Here is a 17,278-nt window from a genome sequence, read left to right as displayed (position 1 = left end):
TTGGAAATGTTTGAAAATACAGGTTAAATGCTTTTTGGGGGCGGTCCCATGAAAGTTTGGATCAGAAAAATAGCCACAAGGTGATAACAAGGAAGTTTTCTGTTTTTGCCTGTGTTTTGCATGTTATTGCTAGATGTACACCTTTAGAATATTGAACACTTGTCATTTTTATTTTAAATAACCAGTTTTTTGGTTTTTTTTTTAAACAAACCAGTTTTCCCTCAGAGCTTTTTAAAAGTTTTATTCTCAGGTGTTAGATGTTTCCTTTCCAGTTTATTTGCCTTGTGTATCTCAGCTACATATTCTCTATAGTAATGAATTTATATTCTCCTATCAATTTTATTCTATGAATTTATTTCTTCAGATAACTTCAATTTTATATTGATTTGATGGTGATGGTTTTATCTTGTTTCTGTTTCAGCTGTGATCCTTCTGGGATTTTCTTATTAAGTATAGGTCATCCTGACAGGTTTCTCTGGAGAGGGAATATTGAAACTGAGAATTGAGTGAAGTTGGGCTTGGATGCACATGCCCACAGACACAGCTATTAGGGAACTGAATCAGGAGGATCACTTGAGCCCATGAATTGCAGGCCAGTCTGAGCAACAGAGAGATACATCCTTTTTCCAGAAAAAACTATAGAGTGCAGGATGGAGTTTAGCTCAGCGCTAGAGCACTTGCCTCATACTTGTGAGGCACTGGGTTTGATTCCTAGTACCACATATAAATAAGTAAATAAAATAAACGTCCATCAACAACTAAAAAAATATTTTAAAAAATCTATAGAGTGAGCTAAATAAAGAGGCAAACTATGCAGAATAAAATACTCCCAAGAATGTAGGGAAGAACATTCCTAAGCCCAGAAACAGTAAGAGAAAAGGTCTTAGATAAAGAAAAAGGGAACATTGGGAGAAAAAGAAAATGCCAGAAGTGTCCAGTGAAGTTGAGAAGATAAGGATTGGAATCAGGTGATGGTGAAAAGATGGGCAGATGCCAGATCATGAGTGTTTTGTCAGCCATAGTGAGGAGTTGATGTTTTATTCTATGAGCAATAGAGAGCATTTGAAACATTTTCAGATAGGGGTAAGCTATCTAGTTTCTAAATAGTAGTCTAAGGAATTCATTGGTAAAGTGTATATGAATATATGTTGATGCTTAACAGATTACCTGAAAACCTGTGGTATCTCTGAACAACAATTATGTTCTTTTGTGAGTTGGAAATTCAAGAGCAGTTGACAAGGGTGCTTTTTGGCAGAGGGTGTCAGGAGGTTGTAGTCATGTAGAAACTTGACTACTGAAAGGAGTGTGCTATAGATGCAGAGTCACTTCCAGACTCCCTGTTTGAGGCCATAGGTGTTTTTTTTTTTTTTTTTCTTTGTTGTTGTTGTTGTTGTTGTTGTTTTGGTGGTGCTGGGGATCGAACCCAGGGCCTTGTGCATGCAAGACAAGCACTCTACCAACTGAGCTATATCCCCAGTATATATCCTTGATGGCTGTTGGCTGGAGGCCTCAATTCTTCATCATAGAACTGTTTAAATATTCCCTTGGCCTGGAAGGTTAGTTTTACATGCACCCCCCACCCTGAAATAAAAGGGCAAAGAGGAACCTATGGTGTCTTCATGGTGCCTATGTAGATCAGTGCTGTTTGGTGGACAGGACAATGTAAGAGCACAAATATCAGGAAGTAGTGAACTTTGGGGCCATCTTAGAGACTGTCAAGCACAAAATCAACATCCATTCTTCAATAAAAATAAATAAGTTACACTACATTGAGCTGGATGTGGTGGCACATGCCTGTAAAACTAGCTACTTGGGAAGCGGAAGCAGGTGAATCCCAGGTTAAAGGCCAGCCTCAGCAACAAAGAGAAGGCCTAAACAATTTAGTAAGAAGAACCTGTCTCAAAATAAATTTTTCCCTGTGCAATGCTCTGGAGGTTGAGACAGGAGGATCAAAGCTAATCTTAGAAAAATCTACTCAGTGAGACCCTGTCTCTCAAAGTAATACAAAATAGGACTGAGGGTGTGGCTCAGTAGTTGAGTGTCCTTGAGTCAATCCCTGGTACCAAAAAAGTGGGAGGGGATGTTGCTCAGCAGTTAAGCTCCCCTGGATTCACTCTCTAGAACCCCTCCTTCTTCCCTGCCATAAAAAGAGCACTATATTGGCATATTAAAATTTGTTTATCTTATTTGTATCTTCTCTAAATGGCTAATGCTTTCATTTTTTGAATATTATAGCATAATGCTGTTAAAGATCAATGCTGTTCATTATGGAATATGTCAAGAGCAAAGTTTATAAAATGTAAGAATACGATTTGTCCATAATTATAAAAAGAAGTCAGTTGTAATGGAATTGCTATAATCTCAGCTACTGGTGAGGCTGAGTCAGGATGATTACAAATTCAAAGCCAGCCTAAGTGAGGCCCTGTCTAAAAGACTCTACCTGGCTTGGGGAAAGCAAACAGCCTGTTGTTGTAAACTGCCCATGGAGACTTCCATGGCAGGGAACTGAAAGCAACCTCAAGTTGCTCTAGAGAGTGGTTCCTGGCTAACAGCTACCAGGAAAAGAGGAGCCTCAGTCTTTTTTTTTTAAAGAGAGAGAGAGAGAGAATTTTATTATTTATTTTTTAGTTTTTGGCGGACACAACATCTTTGTTTGTATGTGGTGCTGAGGATCGAACCCGGGCCGTACTCAGGCATGCCAGGCGAGCGCGCTACCACTTGAGCCACATCCCCAGCCCCGGAGCCTCAGTCTTAGCAATGAAAGAAACTAAGGGTTTATAACAGCCAGAGTGCCTTAGATAAGAATCAAAGCCCCTTGGATTTCAGCAGCTAACACATTGGACTTCTCACACTTGGAAAGTAGATAACATGTTTGTGTTGCTTAAGTTCCTAAATTTTTGTTAATTTGTTATACAGGGCTGGGGATGTGGCTCAAGCGGTAGCGCGCTCGCCTGGCATGTGTGTGGCCCTGGTTCGATCCTCAGCACCACATACAAACAAAGATGTTGTGTCCGCCGAAAACTAAAAAATAAATATTAAAAAAAATTCTCTCTCTCTCTCTCTTTAAAAAAGAAAAAAGAAAAAAATTTGTTATACAGTCATAGAAAGCCAACATAAGTGGCATTATTTTTTGTTTTGTTAATTATCTTCATTTATTTGTTTTTATGTGGTGCTGAGGATCAGACCTAGTGCTTCACCGGTTCTAGGCAAGCACTCTACCACTGGGTGAATGAAAGGAAATACTTTGAGACACGCAGCCCTGATACTCAAAAAGTGTGTCCATAATGAAGCACAGATCCTGGAGATTTACTATTGTTGACTTCTTGTGCTCTGGGAACTGAGAGCTCCCAGGGAACGAGAATGATCCTATCCCTATATATATATAACACCCATACTCGTTCATAAAGAAGCCCTTATAAGTTTAGTTTTCTGGGCCCCAGGAATCCTTTGGGTTCAACAGGGAATATAAGTATTCTAGATTTGAGATACTGAAGGTATTGGAAGGGATTGGGTGAGATAATCAGGAAGTTAAAATAATAATAAAAAGAACTGGAGATATAGCTCAGCATTCCAGTACTGTCCTCCCCCTGCAAAAATGTGTGTGTGTGTGTAAATGAACAGTCATGAAACAGCTACCCAAGTTAAAAATAAACATTGTTGGGGCTAGGGTTATAGCTCAGTGATAGAGTGCTTACCTTGCACTTGTGAGGTACTGGGTTCAATCCTCAGCGCCACATAAAAAATAAATAAATAAATAAAATAAAGACATTTAAAAAAAAGAACATTGTTACATTCCCAAAAGCTCCAATGATAAATCTCCCCTAGCTTTTGTGACAATTTCTTTTAAAATTATTTTAGATATACATGGCAGTAGAATGTATTTTGACACATCACACATAACATGGAGTATAACTTCCCATTCTTGAGAAGAGGTTGAATATGATGTGGAGTTTCGCTTGTCACATATTCATATATAAATATATTTGAATATAGGAAAGTTATGTCCAATTTGTTCTAATTTTTCTGGTTCCTTTTCTGGACCCCTTCACCTTATGTTTTCTAATAGTTTTGTTTTTAGTCTTGCCCCTATGTTTCACCTTGTTCCTTTGCTGAAATAGATGGCAGGGATTAGTTCCCAATATCTAGCACTGGTAGTTGACATTCGCTTAGTTGCATCTGCTAGTTATTTCTGGATCCATTACTTATTTGCCTAGTAAGTAGCAAGGAGTAAAAATATCTCTTGAAATGCCAGCTGTCTTCCCCCGTAATGCGTAATTAACCCAAGGTAGTTCGGTTATATGATAGGGTTTTGTGTGATTTCTCCTTCCTGACTTCCAAACCTCTTCTCATGTAATAATAATAATGACACTAACAGAATTGCAGTATGTCTATATGTTTAAGACAAAATTTGAATCTCATTGTTCATAGAAACTTCTTGTAACACTCTCTGTGAGTTATTAGGTACAAAGTGTATTTGTTCAGCATTTTCCATGAATCTCAGGTATACCCAAATTGCTTTCTTCTTTTGTCTTATGTGATATTCCTTTTTTTCTTCCTAGAATAAAAGAACATCTCAGTATAGTGTAGTAGTATATCTCCAACTTTTCATAAATACAAAAATAATTTAGAGAAGGAGTAAAATAAAATTCTGTTGCTGAGTGACTTAATGAGTGAAAGTTTTAATATCTTTTAATGACCATTCAGAAATAAAAACTTGGGCTTGGGATGTAGCTCCATGGTAGAGACCTTAACTAGCGTGGGATGCACCCCCCCCCAAAAAAAAATCATTTTGATAATAAAAACAGTTATTGATGTAGTATGTTTGTGGAAATAGGTTTTCTAAATGAAATCTAAAAATAGTAAGTTTAATCAGACTTTATTATTTGCAAACTTTGCAGGTTATCTTATAAAAGACCAAATCTGTTTATTGCCAAACAATAAGCTCCTGTCAAATAAATGTATACTGAGGTTAGATAATACTTAGAAAACCAAATATTTTGCATTTGAATTGGTGTCTTGAAGTAGTATTGATGTTTTCCATATTAGTTGTTTTTTTTATTTTTCGTTGTAAATGGACACAATAATTTTATTGAATTTATTTTTATGTGGTGCTATGAATCGAACCCAGTGCCTCACGCCTGCTAGGTACTCTACCACTGAGCCCCATCTCCACCCCAATATTAGTTGTTTTCTAAGAGGAGAAAAGAATTCAAGCTAGAAATCTGTTTAAGTTGTCTAACCCATAGTTGAACCTTAAGTTAAGGTTAAATGCAAAATATAATGAAAGGATTATGTAGGACTTTAGGACTATAGTCCATAGTCTTTAGGACTCTATACATTATTTGGAGTGACACCAGCATAATTAAGTCCTATCTGTGGGTATGGGAGGAAATGAAAGCCAGTCAGCCACTCATTTTGAACTAAGGAATCTAATAAACTTGTAACTAGTGGATTGCATGTCTCTAAATTTACTTTCATCTTAGTGTATTCATTTTGTGTGTAATCCATATTAAACATTAACCTCCATTACAATTCCAGGGTTACACTAAGTGTCAGTGCCTCGCCGAATTGCTACGGCTAGTCTTGAACTTTCAATCTTCTCACTCAGCTTCCTGGGTCTTTGGGATTAGCAGGCATGCACCACCACATCAGGTTCTAAAAGCAAATTCTGTGTAGTAGCCTGCATTTGGAGTCATTCTCACATTGATTGTTTTCCCTTTTCTCTCCATTGTTTTATTCTTTTCTTTGAAATGAGTCCTTATCAGGTGAGCATTTATACTCCCACATAATTATTAGATTTTGGCAGAAATTTTGACTCCTTTTTCTGTCACTTTGGGTCTTGTCAGGGACTAGTTGTCTTGTTATTCTGTAGATTCGGGTGGAAAAGGTGATATAGTTTCTTGAGTGCAAACGTTCAGTTAACTCCCTGTACTCCCCTACCTCTGGAGCCCCTGATGATGGCAGGAGTGGGAAGAATTCAATCCGAGCAGCCCAGTTGGCTCCAATGCCTGTTAATTTCAGGGGCTCCTCAGCTCCCTCCAAAGAATTACTATATTAGGCAGTAGGATAGATGTGTTAATGAGAATACATGAGGGGTAATTTCTTTACTACTCTCATCTGATTCCCCAAGAGTTCTGAGTTGAGTTGTGAACTAAATGGAGTATTCAAAAGTCTACAAACCATCTTGCTGGAATTTATACCTTTATTCGGTCTTCAATTTTTTGTTCCAAGGTTCTTCCATCTACTATGGTTGTCTTGGGGTGCTGCTGATTTCTGTGTCCAAATCAGGTACCTCCTCCTGTCCATTCCCATAACACCCTATGAAAAGGTAGCTGGCATCCTGGGTTACACTTCTTTGGTACTTTCAGTATCTGCCCAGTGTGACATAGCCATTTTATGTTTCAGTTGAGTTGATGGTAGCTGTGAAACAGTGTTATGGTTTTACAGTTTTCACTGTCCTTGCTTGTTTTGTCCTTCATTTGTTTTTCTTCACTTAAATCTATTATCTGCTAGTGTATCATTAGTATTACTTTTATGTTAACGCATTTTCTTCCACAGTTGCTTTGACTGTTTTTGTTTTTGCCTTAGGATCAATCGGAGTGCCTCGGCATGCTAGGCCTGGGCCCTACCACTGAGCTACTTTCCCAGCTCAAAATATTAAATATAATTTAATTTGCAGCTCCGATGATCCGTTTAGTTGAATTTTTAATTTAGTTATATTCTATTTGTTTATTTATTCATTGAACTGTGGACTAATCCCAGGGGTATGTGGCACTGAGCTACATCCCCAGCCTTTTCATACCCTTATTTATTTATTTATTGGTACTGGGGATGGAAACCAGGACCTCTCTACCACTAAGCTGCATTCTCAGCCCTTGTTATATTTTTTATTTTTAAATAATATTAGCTGAAATGTATAGAATTTTTTTTTTAAAAAATATTTATTATTTACTTTTGGTTGGAAACAATATATTTTATTTTTATGAGGTGCTGAATATCTAACCCGGTATGTCACGCATGCTAGGCGAGCACTCTACCACTAAGCCCACAACCCCATCTCCCTATTTTTTATTTTTGTAACAGAGTCTTGCCAAGTCACTAAGGGTCTTACTACCTAGCTGAGGTTGGTTTAGGATAGTACTCAACTTGAGATCCTCCTGCCTCAGCCTCTTAAATCAGTGGGATCACAGGTGTATACCACCACATCTATCTAATTTAGTTGAAGTAAAAATAGTTTGAAACTCAGCAGTTGAATAAACATCATACTTTCAAACCTAAAAAGACATCTTAATTTTACCCTTTCCGAAAAGTGATCTTTTTAGCAATTTAGGGTATCTCCCAAACTAAGAGCAAAGATGTTAGAACTTTCAATTACAGATGATGGGTTGTTTCTGTTTTTTTCAGTTGTAGATGGACACAATACCATTATTTTGTTTATTTAGTTTTATGTGGTGCTGGAGATGGAACCCAGGGCCTGGACACATGCTAGGCAAGTGCTACAACCCCAGCCCTAGATGATGGTTTTTTTGTTTGTTTTGTGGTAATGGGGATGGTAACCTAGGTCCTCTTTTTGCTAGACAAGCGCTCTACCACTGAACTTCACACTGATTGATAAATGACAACTATTGAAGCATGTTAAACAGATTAGTGATAAGGTCAATATTACTTGTGATAAACGCTAATTGTTCTATAGTATTCTAAATGTTGAGAAACTTGGGGCTGTTTTCAAGTAGAATATGATCAAAGTTTTTTGGACCTCATTGCATATGGAACTGAACTATAACCCAATTGTTATGGGTGGTTTGGATCCAGGAACATATAAGGATGCATCCAAGAATTAATGTTTAAAAAAAGGGGGGGGGGCGACCAAAAATGGAATCCTTCAAATTCTTTACTCTTAATAATTTAAGTTGTTCAATCTTTTGGATGATATTAAGAATTTTAGGGCTGGGGATGTGGCTCAAGCGGTAGCGCACTCGCCTGGCATGTATGCGGCCAGGGTTCGATCCTCAGCACCACATACAAACAAAAATGTTGTGCCTGCCGAAAACTAAAAAATAAACATTAAAAAATTCTCTCTCTCTCTTAAAAAAAAAGAATTTTAAAAAGTGAAGCAAAACACTAATTGAATGTTGAAATCTTTTTTGTCCTTCTAACACTAGTAAGTAAAACATTACTGTTTTGATTATTTGCATTTTAGGAAGTAAGTTTGGGTGTGTTTATTTATGAACCACTGTATTTCTCCCATGAATTTATTATTCAAAACCCATTTTGTACTTTGGTGAACAAGACTTCCATTGTACAGCCTGCCATTGTCTTTATCTAAATTTCCTTTATTCCTGAGTGCCTGGCTATTATCCTTGTAGAGAAGCTTAATTCTTCGATGGTTCAGAGGAGTTTTATTTTACTGCTGTCTTTCCCTCCTTAATGACAAAAATAGTGATTCTCCATGTTTTGTTTTGTTTTTTTTTTTTGTAGACAACCAGTAATTAATTTGATAATTTTTCATCGATATTAAATTTCACTACTATATCCTCCTACTGGTTCTATTAACTTTACTCATTAACCCAGTAGAGGAGAACATTGTTTGTCTGGTTCTACCCTATTGTTTTCTGTGTTTATAAGGAAAAATTTTTTTAATTTAGAGGACAATTTCCTTTCATTTGTTTAAAAACTTTTTTCTTGACTTAATTCTCATTTACTGTTGCACATGAACTTTAGAAACAAACTGAATTTGTAGACTGAGGAGGGGGTGAAAGTCTCTCACTTGTCTCAGTAATGCTGGAGATCCAACCAAGAGCCTCAAACATACTGGGAAGTGCTCTACCACTGAGCCAATCCCCTAACCCTAGAATGAACATCTTTTAGTGTTTGGCCTTCTAATCTAGGACAACTATTATGTTCTCCTCAGCTGTGCTTTCTTTTTATAATCTTTATATTTATATTCTTATGTTTTTTACATTTTTCTGTGTTTTAGCAACTCTAATGAAGTATAATTTACAATGCATTCTACTTAAAATAATCCCTTTCTCTATGTTTAATTCAGGCTCTAAAACAAACTTCTATTGGGTTATTGCTGGAAGAGTGGCTCAGTTGTAAAGCCCATGAAGTTGTAATGTCCCTGGGTTCAGTTCCCAGTATCAAATTCAAGTAGCCAGGCATGGTGGGGCACACCTATAATGCCAGCTTGGGTCAAGAGTTCAAAGCCAGCCTCAGCAATTTAATGAGGTCCCAAGCAACTTAGTGATAGCCTAACTGAAAATAAAATATTAAAAGAGGCTGGGGCTATGGCTCAGTAGTTATGTGCCCCTGGATTAAATCCCTGATTTAATCTTTTTAGGGGATGGGGTTCTGGAGATTAAAACATGTCCTTCCTGCATTCTACTACTGAGATATATCCTCCGCCCAAGAAATCTTCCGAGATAGGTTATCAAAAAATCTATTGCCTATTTCCATCCCTTCTGTAAAAATCCTGTCCCCAAAGTTACCAGTACTGCCAATGAAAATGATTGGTCTTCAACAGCCCTTTTTCTCAGCAATTCAAACTACTGTTCTACTTACTATTTGGGGAAAGCTCATTCTTTACTTTGCTTTTTGTAATATAGCTTTCACCATCTCCCGTCAGCTTTCAGTTAGTCTCTTATAAGCCTTCTTAGGTGAGCTTATCCATGGTTTTGTGTTAAGTACTCACCAATATGCAAGTTACTGCCATGTCCTGCTACTTGCTGTTGAAAATGGCCTTGAAAGGCAGCAGGGAGGAAAGCAAGAATATTTTTCAGAGGTGAAGGTCCAGGAAAGATTTTGGGTAACTGTTGAGTCTTCAGTTAATTTTTTTATTTTTCTTTTAAGAAAAATTCTCAGCATTTAGCATATGGCTCAATGTGTTATGCATGAGGCCATGGGTTCAATTTCCTAGTACTATACACACGCACACACAAAATAGGATCTTGCTAAGTTTCTTAAGACCTCACTATGTTACAGAGACTGGCATCAAAGGTGCTATCCTCTTGACTCAGTTTCCTGCATTGCTGGTATTACAGATGTGAGCCACCATGCCCAGCTTGAGCTGTCTTGGAAACAGAGGCAGCATTATCTTTATCTCAGAGATCCCTGAATTAGAACCATCTCTCTATATAATAATTTTGTAAAGAGAGTTTTATAATGACAGAAGGCATTTTCTGTCAACATATGGGTAGAATTTTTCTTTAACTTTGTCTCATGGTCCCTGTTTCCCAAAAATCTTAGCATAACATTTGTACTATCTTTTTTACCATGATTAACTCTATTTTCATCCTGGAAAGGGGCTCACTTCTTTCCAATCAAGAAGTCTGACCCTGCTTTGCACCCTGATTCATACAAACCCCTTATAATTCTTTGTATTCCCTGCTCACAGTATTACATGAGAAAAATGCATTGCAGTCATTTTCTCCTTTTGTGGAAATGATACATGACTATATTTAGCATGCTTACAAAACTTAATACACACTGATTATTATCCCAATGTTTGGGCATTCAAAATATATACAGCTGTGCACAGTGGTGCAGGACTATTCCCAGCAACTTGGGAGACTGAGACAGAATGATCACAAATTTGAGGCCAGCCTCAGCAATTTAGTTAGACCCTTTTCCAACATAAGAAACACAAAAGAGTTGGCTATGTGGCTCAGTGCTAAAACAACCCTGATTCAACCTCAAAGAATTTTGTTTTCATTTACAGATAAAAATAAACACAAAAATAAATAGTCAGTCCTTCTTATCTGAGGGTCCTCCAACCCCAAACTCAACCCTCTGTGTATCAAAAATACTTGTCCTGGCTATAAACGTAGCGCAGTGGTAAAATGTGTGTTTCTCATACAAGAAGACTCAGATTTTAATTCCAGTTCCCTGAAATCACATCAAAAATCTATAGTAATCATCACTGCGCCAAGGGCAGGAATGGGATTTAGGCTAAAAAAGAAATTACGTTTTTACTGAACATGTATAAATACTTTTTATTTTTGACATTTTCCCCCAAACATTATAAATTATAACTTTATTTATAGTTAATATAAATAACTATTTATATTAATTATAAATAACTATTTATATTAACTATAAATAACTATGGTATTTATTTATATGTGTGTATTGTACTGGGTATTGAATCCAGGTCCTTGGTCATACTATGAATTTTAAAGGGTTCTCTACTTTCTGCACACAGTAAAAGATTTTTCTGGGGCCTGGCACCATTGTGCACACGTGTAATCCCAGGGACATGGAGACTAAGGCAGGGTGATCATAAGTTCCAGGCTAGCCCGGGGAAGTGACTGAGTCTCAAAATAATAAAGACTGGGGATTTAGCTCAGTCATAGAAAAAAGATTTCTACAAAGATATTTGGTCTTCAAATTTCTGCTCAAAATAGGTTTATTCTCTCCTTTTGCTTGCCAGCAGTACTTTGAAAAAGAAGGGTGACATTGAAAGACTCATGTCCCAATTTCAAAATGCATCCCAAAGCTATCAAAACAGTGTTGTTCCTGTCATAAGTCTTGACATAATATGTCAATGGAACAGAATCAAGAGTTGATCATAAAGCTTCACATTTATGGTCACTTCATTTTTCAGTAAATATGCCAAGACAAGAATCATTAGGAAAGAATAATCTTCAATAAATATAGCTGGGGTAGTTAGAGGTCCACCATATAATTTTTTATTAGATGATATAATATGAAAAATACTAGTGGGGGCTGGGGATGTAGCTCAGCTATAGCTTGCTCCACATGCACAGAGCCCTGGGTTAAATCCCCAGCAACACACACACACACACACAAGATACAAATGGGATAAGTGGCTAGACATGGTGGTTCAAGCCTGTGATCCCAGCAGCTCAGGAGGTTCAGATAGGAGGATCAAAAGTTCAAAGCCAGCCTCAGCAACTTTATGAGGCACTAAACAACTCAGCAATACCCTATCTCTAAATGAAACATAAAATGAGGGCTGTTGATGTAGCTCAGTGATTCGGCACCTCTTGATTCAATCTCTGTTACCAAAATAAAGAAAAAAAGACTAGAAGTGATTAAGAAAAAATTAAAGATAAATTGGGCTAAAAAGAATAAATAAAATAATTGAACTTCATCAACACTGAAATTTTTGTGCTATGAAGGACTCTGAAATAGGGAAAAGACAGCTAACAAAATGGGAGAAAATAACTTTAACTCATACATTTTTTTAATGCCCATTGGAGTATACATGAACAAACCCAGAACTTAATGCATGATCGTAAACATGTGCTCTACTACTGAGCTACACTGCTAGTCTTGTTTTACTTACACATTTTTATTATGAGAAAGCACTAAGTTACACTGGCTGGCCTGGAATTGGTGATGCTCCTGCCTCAACCTCTCAAATTGCTGGAATTACAGAAATGGGCTGACAGTATCTCACTTAGTTGCTTGATGCCTGGCTATTTTGCTGAGGCTGGCTTTGAACTTGTGATTGTCCTACCTCTGCCTCCCGAGTTGCTGGGAGTACCCATGTGAGCCTGCCATGGCAGGTGACAAAAATTTTTAATGAGAGATTCTGTGTCATTAGTAGCGCAAAATGAAGGATTTGAAATTTTCATAAAATATAACCACATTGGGTTTTTGTGGTTTTTAAATATTCACTCAACAAATATTTGATGTGAGCCTCTGATGAAATGAATTCTGTGCTCAGTAACCATGTTTCCAGTGGTAGAGCAAACAAACATAAAATAGTAGTTAAGATTTATTAGATCCTAATATGCTACTTTAGAAAGGTTAAGAGATGCGCCAAAATGACCTGAACTAATAAATGAAAAAGAAAAAGATGATTAAAGTAAACCTGTTATTTCACTATAACTTACCTACAGAAGACAGCATAAATCCTAAGCTCACAAAATTTTTAAAAAGTGAACACACTTGTGTTGTCAGTGTGCAATATAATTGTACCTCAGAAACATTCTTCTCCCCTCTTAATCCCTAGCTACCTACCAAAAATGTCACTCTCCTTCTCTTCTGACATTTTGTATTATAAAAAGAAGTCATTTTTTGCCTCTCAGCACTGTAATTATGAGATTAATTCATATTGTGTATAATTATAAATCATTCTCATTGCTAAGTAGTATTCTTTTATTATGAATAGTTAAAATTTATTGGGCGCTTCTGCTGGGAATGACGTTTCAGTTATTTCCAGTTTGGGATAATTATGAATAATGCCTCTGACTTTGGGAAACAAGGAAGTGCATTTGTGTCTAGTGGAGTTCCTGGATTGTGAATAGATGACATGTTTAGCTGATTAGATTTGTTGATACTAATAGTTTTCCAAAATTAATTCTCATTTCTTACATTTTCATGCACAGTATACAAGAGTGTTTCTGAACTTTTTTAGTATTTAATATTTTGTTTCTTGTAAGGGTTCTATTTAGTTATGTAGTTTCTCTTCTTTAAACCCTCCCACCGATTATTGTACCTGTAATTGAATCCAGAGGCATTTAACCTCTGAGCCACATCACAAACCCTTTTTTCGATTTGTGTTTGACAGGGTCTCATTGAGTTGCTTAGGGCCTAAGTTGCTGAGTCTGAGACTGGATTTATAGTTATGATTCTCCTACTTTGGCCTGTGGAGCTGCTTGAATTCAGTGATAGGCCACCTCGCCCACTCTGCCTCCTGCCTCGCCTTTTTTTTTTCTTTTTTAATAATTTGTTATGAGAGCAAAATGCAATTTAATTTACATCCTACTTTTTTTTTTCTTCCTGTCTTTCTTCCTGTGTTGAGGATCAAATTGTCATCGGGCATACTAGACAAGCGCTCCTATCACTTAACTACATTCTCAGTTCCATCTTAACCATGTTTAAGTGTAGGGATCAGTAGAGTTTAGTATATTCAGTGATGTGAAACAGATCTCCAGAACTTTTTCATCTTGTGAATTTCAATCTATTCCTATTAAATAACAACTACTGTCTTTTCCCCCTAGCTTCTGGTTCTTTCTAATTATATAAATGTGACTGTTTTAGATACCTGATATAAATAGATTCATGCAGTATTTGTCATTTTTGTGACTGGTTATTTTCTTTATTATAATGGCTTTATTTCTTTCAATATTTTTATATATTTCAGAGAACTTAGATTTAATACCTCAACCCCTTATTGAACCACGATCCATATTTACTGACTCAGCTCCTAGACATTATGCTTAATTTTCTATAGTTCACTGAAGAAAAACATCTGTGAAAGACCCATATATCATCAATATCATCACAAGGTATATCTTCTTTGCTAGGCTGGGGGTTGGTGTAGCTCAGTGTTAGAGCACTTACCAAGCATGTGTGAAGCCCTGGATTCAGTTCCCAGCCTTGCAAAAAAGAATCCTCTTTCCTAGGTTTAGTCATTGCACTTGGGTATCTGAGGTAGGAGAAGCATTTGAAAGTAGTCTGGGCAACTGATCAAGACTCCATCTCGCTGGTCACAACAGTGCACTTCTGTGATTCCAGAGTCACAACCCTAAGTTACGTAGGGCCTTGCTAATTAATTATTATATTTTGCATTTTGCAAGTCAGCTGCACCATTTTAGTCTTATGATTAAAATAGGTGTGATACAGTCTTGTAATAGCATAACGAAATCATAGAAATTGCATGGTCATTGGTTTACATGGTATCCTATATAGTAACATGAGACACAAAAGTAATCTATACCTTTGTCACAGTTCAGTGTCAAGTTTGTTGATGGAACCCAGGGGCTTTTAAGCACTCAGCCACATCCCCAGCCCTTTTTATATTTTTATTCTGAGACTTTGTCTTGATAAGTTGCTGAGGATGGTTTTGAATTCCCAATACTCCTGCCTCACCTCATAAGCCCCTGGGATCACAGGTGTGCAGTACTCCATCCTGCTCTACATTTATTTTTAATATTGGGATTCCTGGTTTCTTTCCATTTGTGGAAAAGCAGAGCAGGTATTTAAATTTTCCTGAGTCCTCGGTTTCCCCTTTTGGAACCCAAACAAATAATCTTGTTTTTTAAATTTTTTTTAGTTGTCAATGTAACTTTAATTTTATTTATATGCGGTGCTGAGACTTGAACCCAGTGCCTCACACATGCTAGGTAAGCGCTCTACCACTGAGCTACAACCCCATCACAAAACAAAGAATGTTGCACTATTTTTTTAAAGAAAGAAATAAGCTAATATATAACTATCCAGAACTTAAAGAGAAATGTCCATTGCATTTAAATGTAGGATACTAGTTTTTCATAGATGAATGCATTCTGCTTTTGCAGGTTATAAGAAGAAGCAGTGAGGAAGAAAAAGTTCTTTGTTTGGTCCGTGTGCGTACAGGCCACCACTGTGAAACTGCTGTGATGGTGGTGTTCATCATGATATGGGACGCCTTATGTCCTCCAATTGCCGATAGTTTGTATCAGGAGATTGTTGAGAGTCTACGGTCATACAATGGTCATCCGACAGACCGAAGATGTACCTTCAATGAAAAGTAATCAAATCTGTTTTGTTCTGATTTGACAGTCAGATCCCTATTATATAATGGTAAATTGTTAATTAACTAACAACTAAGTATACTGTATGGGAAAATAATATTTTAGGTATTCTGGTAGAATAAACAAATATTTTGTTAAACAGAAATTAGTGTCATTGATAGGGCCATTTTAGAATATTCTCCAAATAAATGCAGTGGGGAACAATGCTATTGATTGAACCTATTTCATATTAACCAAGCATTCTAACAGTGTGCTCTATCCCCAGCCCCTCATATTTTTTACCACTTCCTTCTTTTTTGAACCCAGATATGTTTTAATTTTGAGACAGATCTTGCTAAATTGCTTAGGGTCTTGCTAAATTTCTGGGGCTAACCTTAAGATTGTGATCTCCTGCCTCAACCTTCCAGATTGCCAGGTATTCAAACATGCACAGGAAAGTAGGTATAGCACAAAGAAAGGTACTTCAAAAGAATTTGTATCATTTTGTATTTGTTCTATTCAAAATAAGAGAATATTTGCTTTTACTCCTCTCCAGCCATTGATTATGTTGTCAAATTTGAATTTTTGTCTATTAATGTCATCAGCATAATTTTAATTGCATCTTATTATGAACCAGTATTTTTTCAAATGGTCAGGAGCCACTTACCATTGGATTTTTGTTTTGAGAAGAGTTTTGACCTTGACATAGCTGTTGCTACCTTTTGCAGGCAAGCATCCCTCCTACCACAACTTCCTGAGTGCTGGAATTATATGTGGGCACCACTGAACCCAGCCCCTTTTTTATATTGTAGTAAATCCTTTGGTAGCTCTTGCAGGACATTTTTTCTATGGGATTGTTCTTAACTTTTTTTCTCCCCTGTTTTTTTTTTTATATATCAATGCTACTAAAAGTTTGCCTGGTTTATAATTTGCAAATTATTTTCCCAGATCATTTTTCTTTATGCTTTTTGTTGTTGTTGTTGTAGGTGGACACAATACTTTATTTCATTTTTCATGGTGCTGGAGGTACAAACCCAGTGCCTCACATGTACTAGGCGATCACTCTACTACTGAGCCACAACCCCAGTCCAGTCCCTCTTTATGCTTTTTCTGTGCCGTTTTTGTTTCCTTGCTGTTTTATTATGTAGTGCTGGGAATCAAACCCCAGGTATCTGCATCCCCAGCCCTATGTTTTATTTTAATATTTGATATCAAATATCAAATATTTTAATATTTGATATTTGATAGGACTCACTCACTCTTACTCTGTAAGATTTTCTTTTCTTTTTTAGTGTAATATATGTGATTGTGTGTGTTTATTAATGTTGAGCTGAGTGTCGAACCCAGTCCCTCACACTTGCTGGGCAAATTCTCTTACTACTGAGCCAGAAGCCCATCTGTAAGATTTTCTTTTTTCTTTTTGCTTCCAAATATAAAATTTTATTTTATGAAATAAAACTTTGTATACTTTTAATAATCTAATGATATAACTGGCATCTTCATAATATTGAGTCTTATTCAATAGCTTGAATTTTCTATTCATTCAATATAGTTTCCCTTAAGAATGTTTTAAACTTTTCCACATATAAGTTTCCTTCTTAAAAGAAATGTCATTATACAAAATGTAAATGAAATTTTACATCATTTTCTTCCCAATCCTTACATAAGATTAAGGTTAATTATTTTATTATGTTGATATATAACAGTAACACTTCTAGTATTAAATTATTTCATGAAAATTGCCTTTTAGAAAATATTATATACTCTCATTCAAATACCCTTTTCTTGAAAAGATGCATTATAGTCACTTTCCT

The 17,278-nt window shown here is 36.4% G+C and overlaps 1 protein-coding gene and 1 long non-coding RNA gene across 15 annotated transcripts in view; one reads left to right on the top strand and one right to left on the bottom strand.

Moving 5' to 3' along the window:
* The window catches only part of LOC124076022 (cell division cycle and apoptosis regulator protein 1), a 194,266-nt gene that overhangs the window by 85,167 nt on the left and 91,821 nt on the right, over positions 1-17,278 (top strand). For all 12 annotated transcript variants that reach the window (XM_058577940.1, XM_058577943.1, XM_058577941.1 and 9 more), the window contains one exon: positions 15,270-15,481. In XM_058577940.1, coding sequence (XP_058433923.1) covers positions 15,270-15,481 — 212 coding nt within the window. The remainder of the gene's footprint in view (positions 1-15,269; positions 15,482-17,278) is intronic.
* LOC124076021 (uncharacterized) overlaps positions 1-17,278 on the bottom strand; it is a 133,821-nt gene that overhangs the window by 76,252 nt on the left and 40,291 nt on the right. The window contains exon 4 of one of the 3 annotated variants that reach the window (XR_009226407.1): positions 3,612-4,555. The exons of 1 other annotated variant lie outside the window; for it this stretch is intronic. This is a non-coding gene — a long non-coding RNA (uncharacterized LOC124076021). Of the gene's footprint in view, positions 1-3,611; positions 4,556-15,353; positions 15,470-17,278 lie in introns of those variants that run through there. One more of the 3 variants, XR_009226406.1, reaches the window with a different exon arrangement.

This window comes from Marmota monax, unplaced genomic scaffold (assembly GCF_021218885.2).
Source record: "Marmota monax isolate L192 unplaced genomic scaffold, Marmota_monax_Labrador192_F-V1.1 WCK01_AAM20220418_F8-fsc00019, whole genome shotgun sequence".
Taxonomy (NCBI): Eukaryota; Metazoa; Chordata; class Mammalia; order Rodentia; family Sciuridae; genus Marmota; species Marmota monax.
This window is presented reverse-complemented; position numbering and strand designations above follow the sequence as displayed.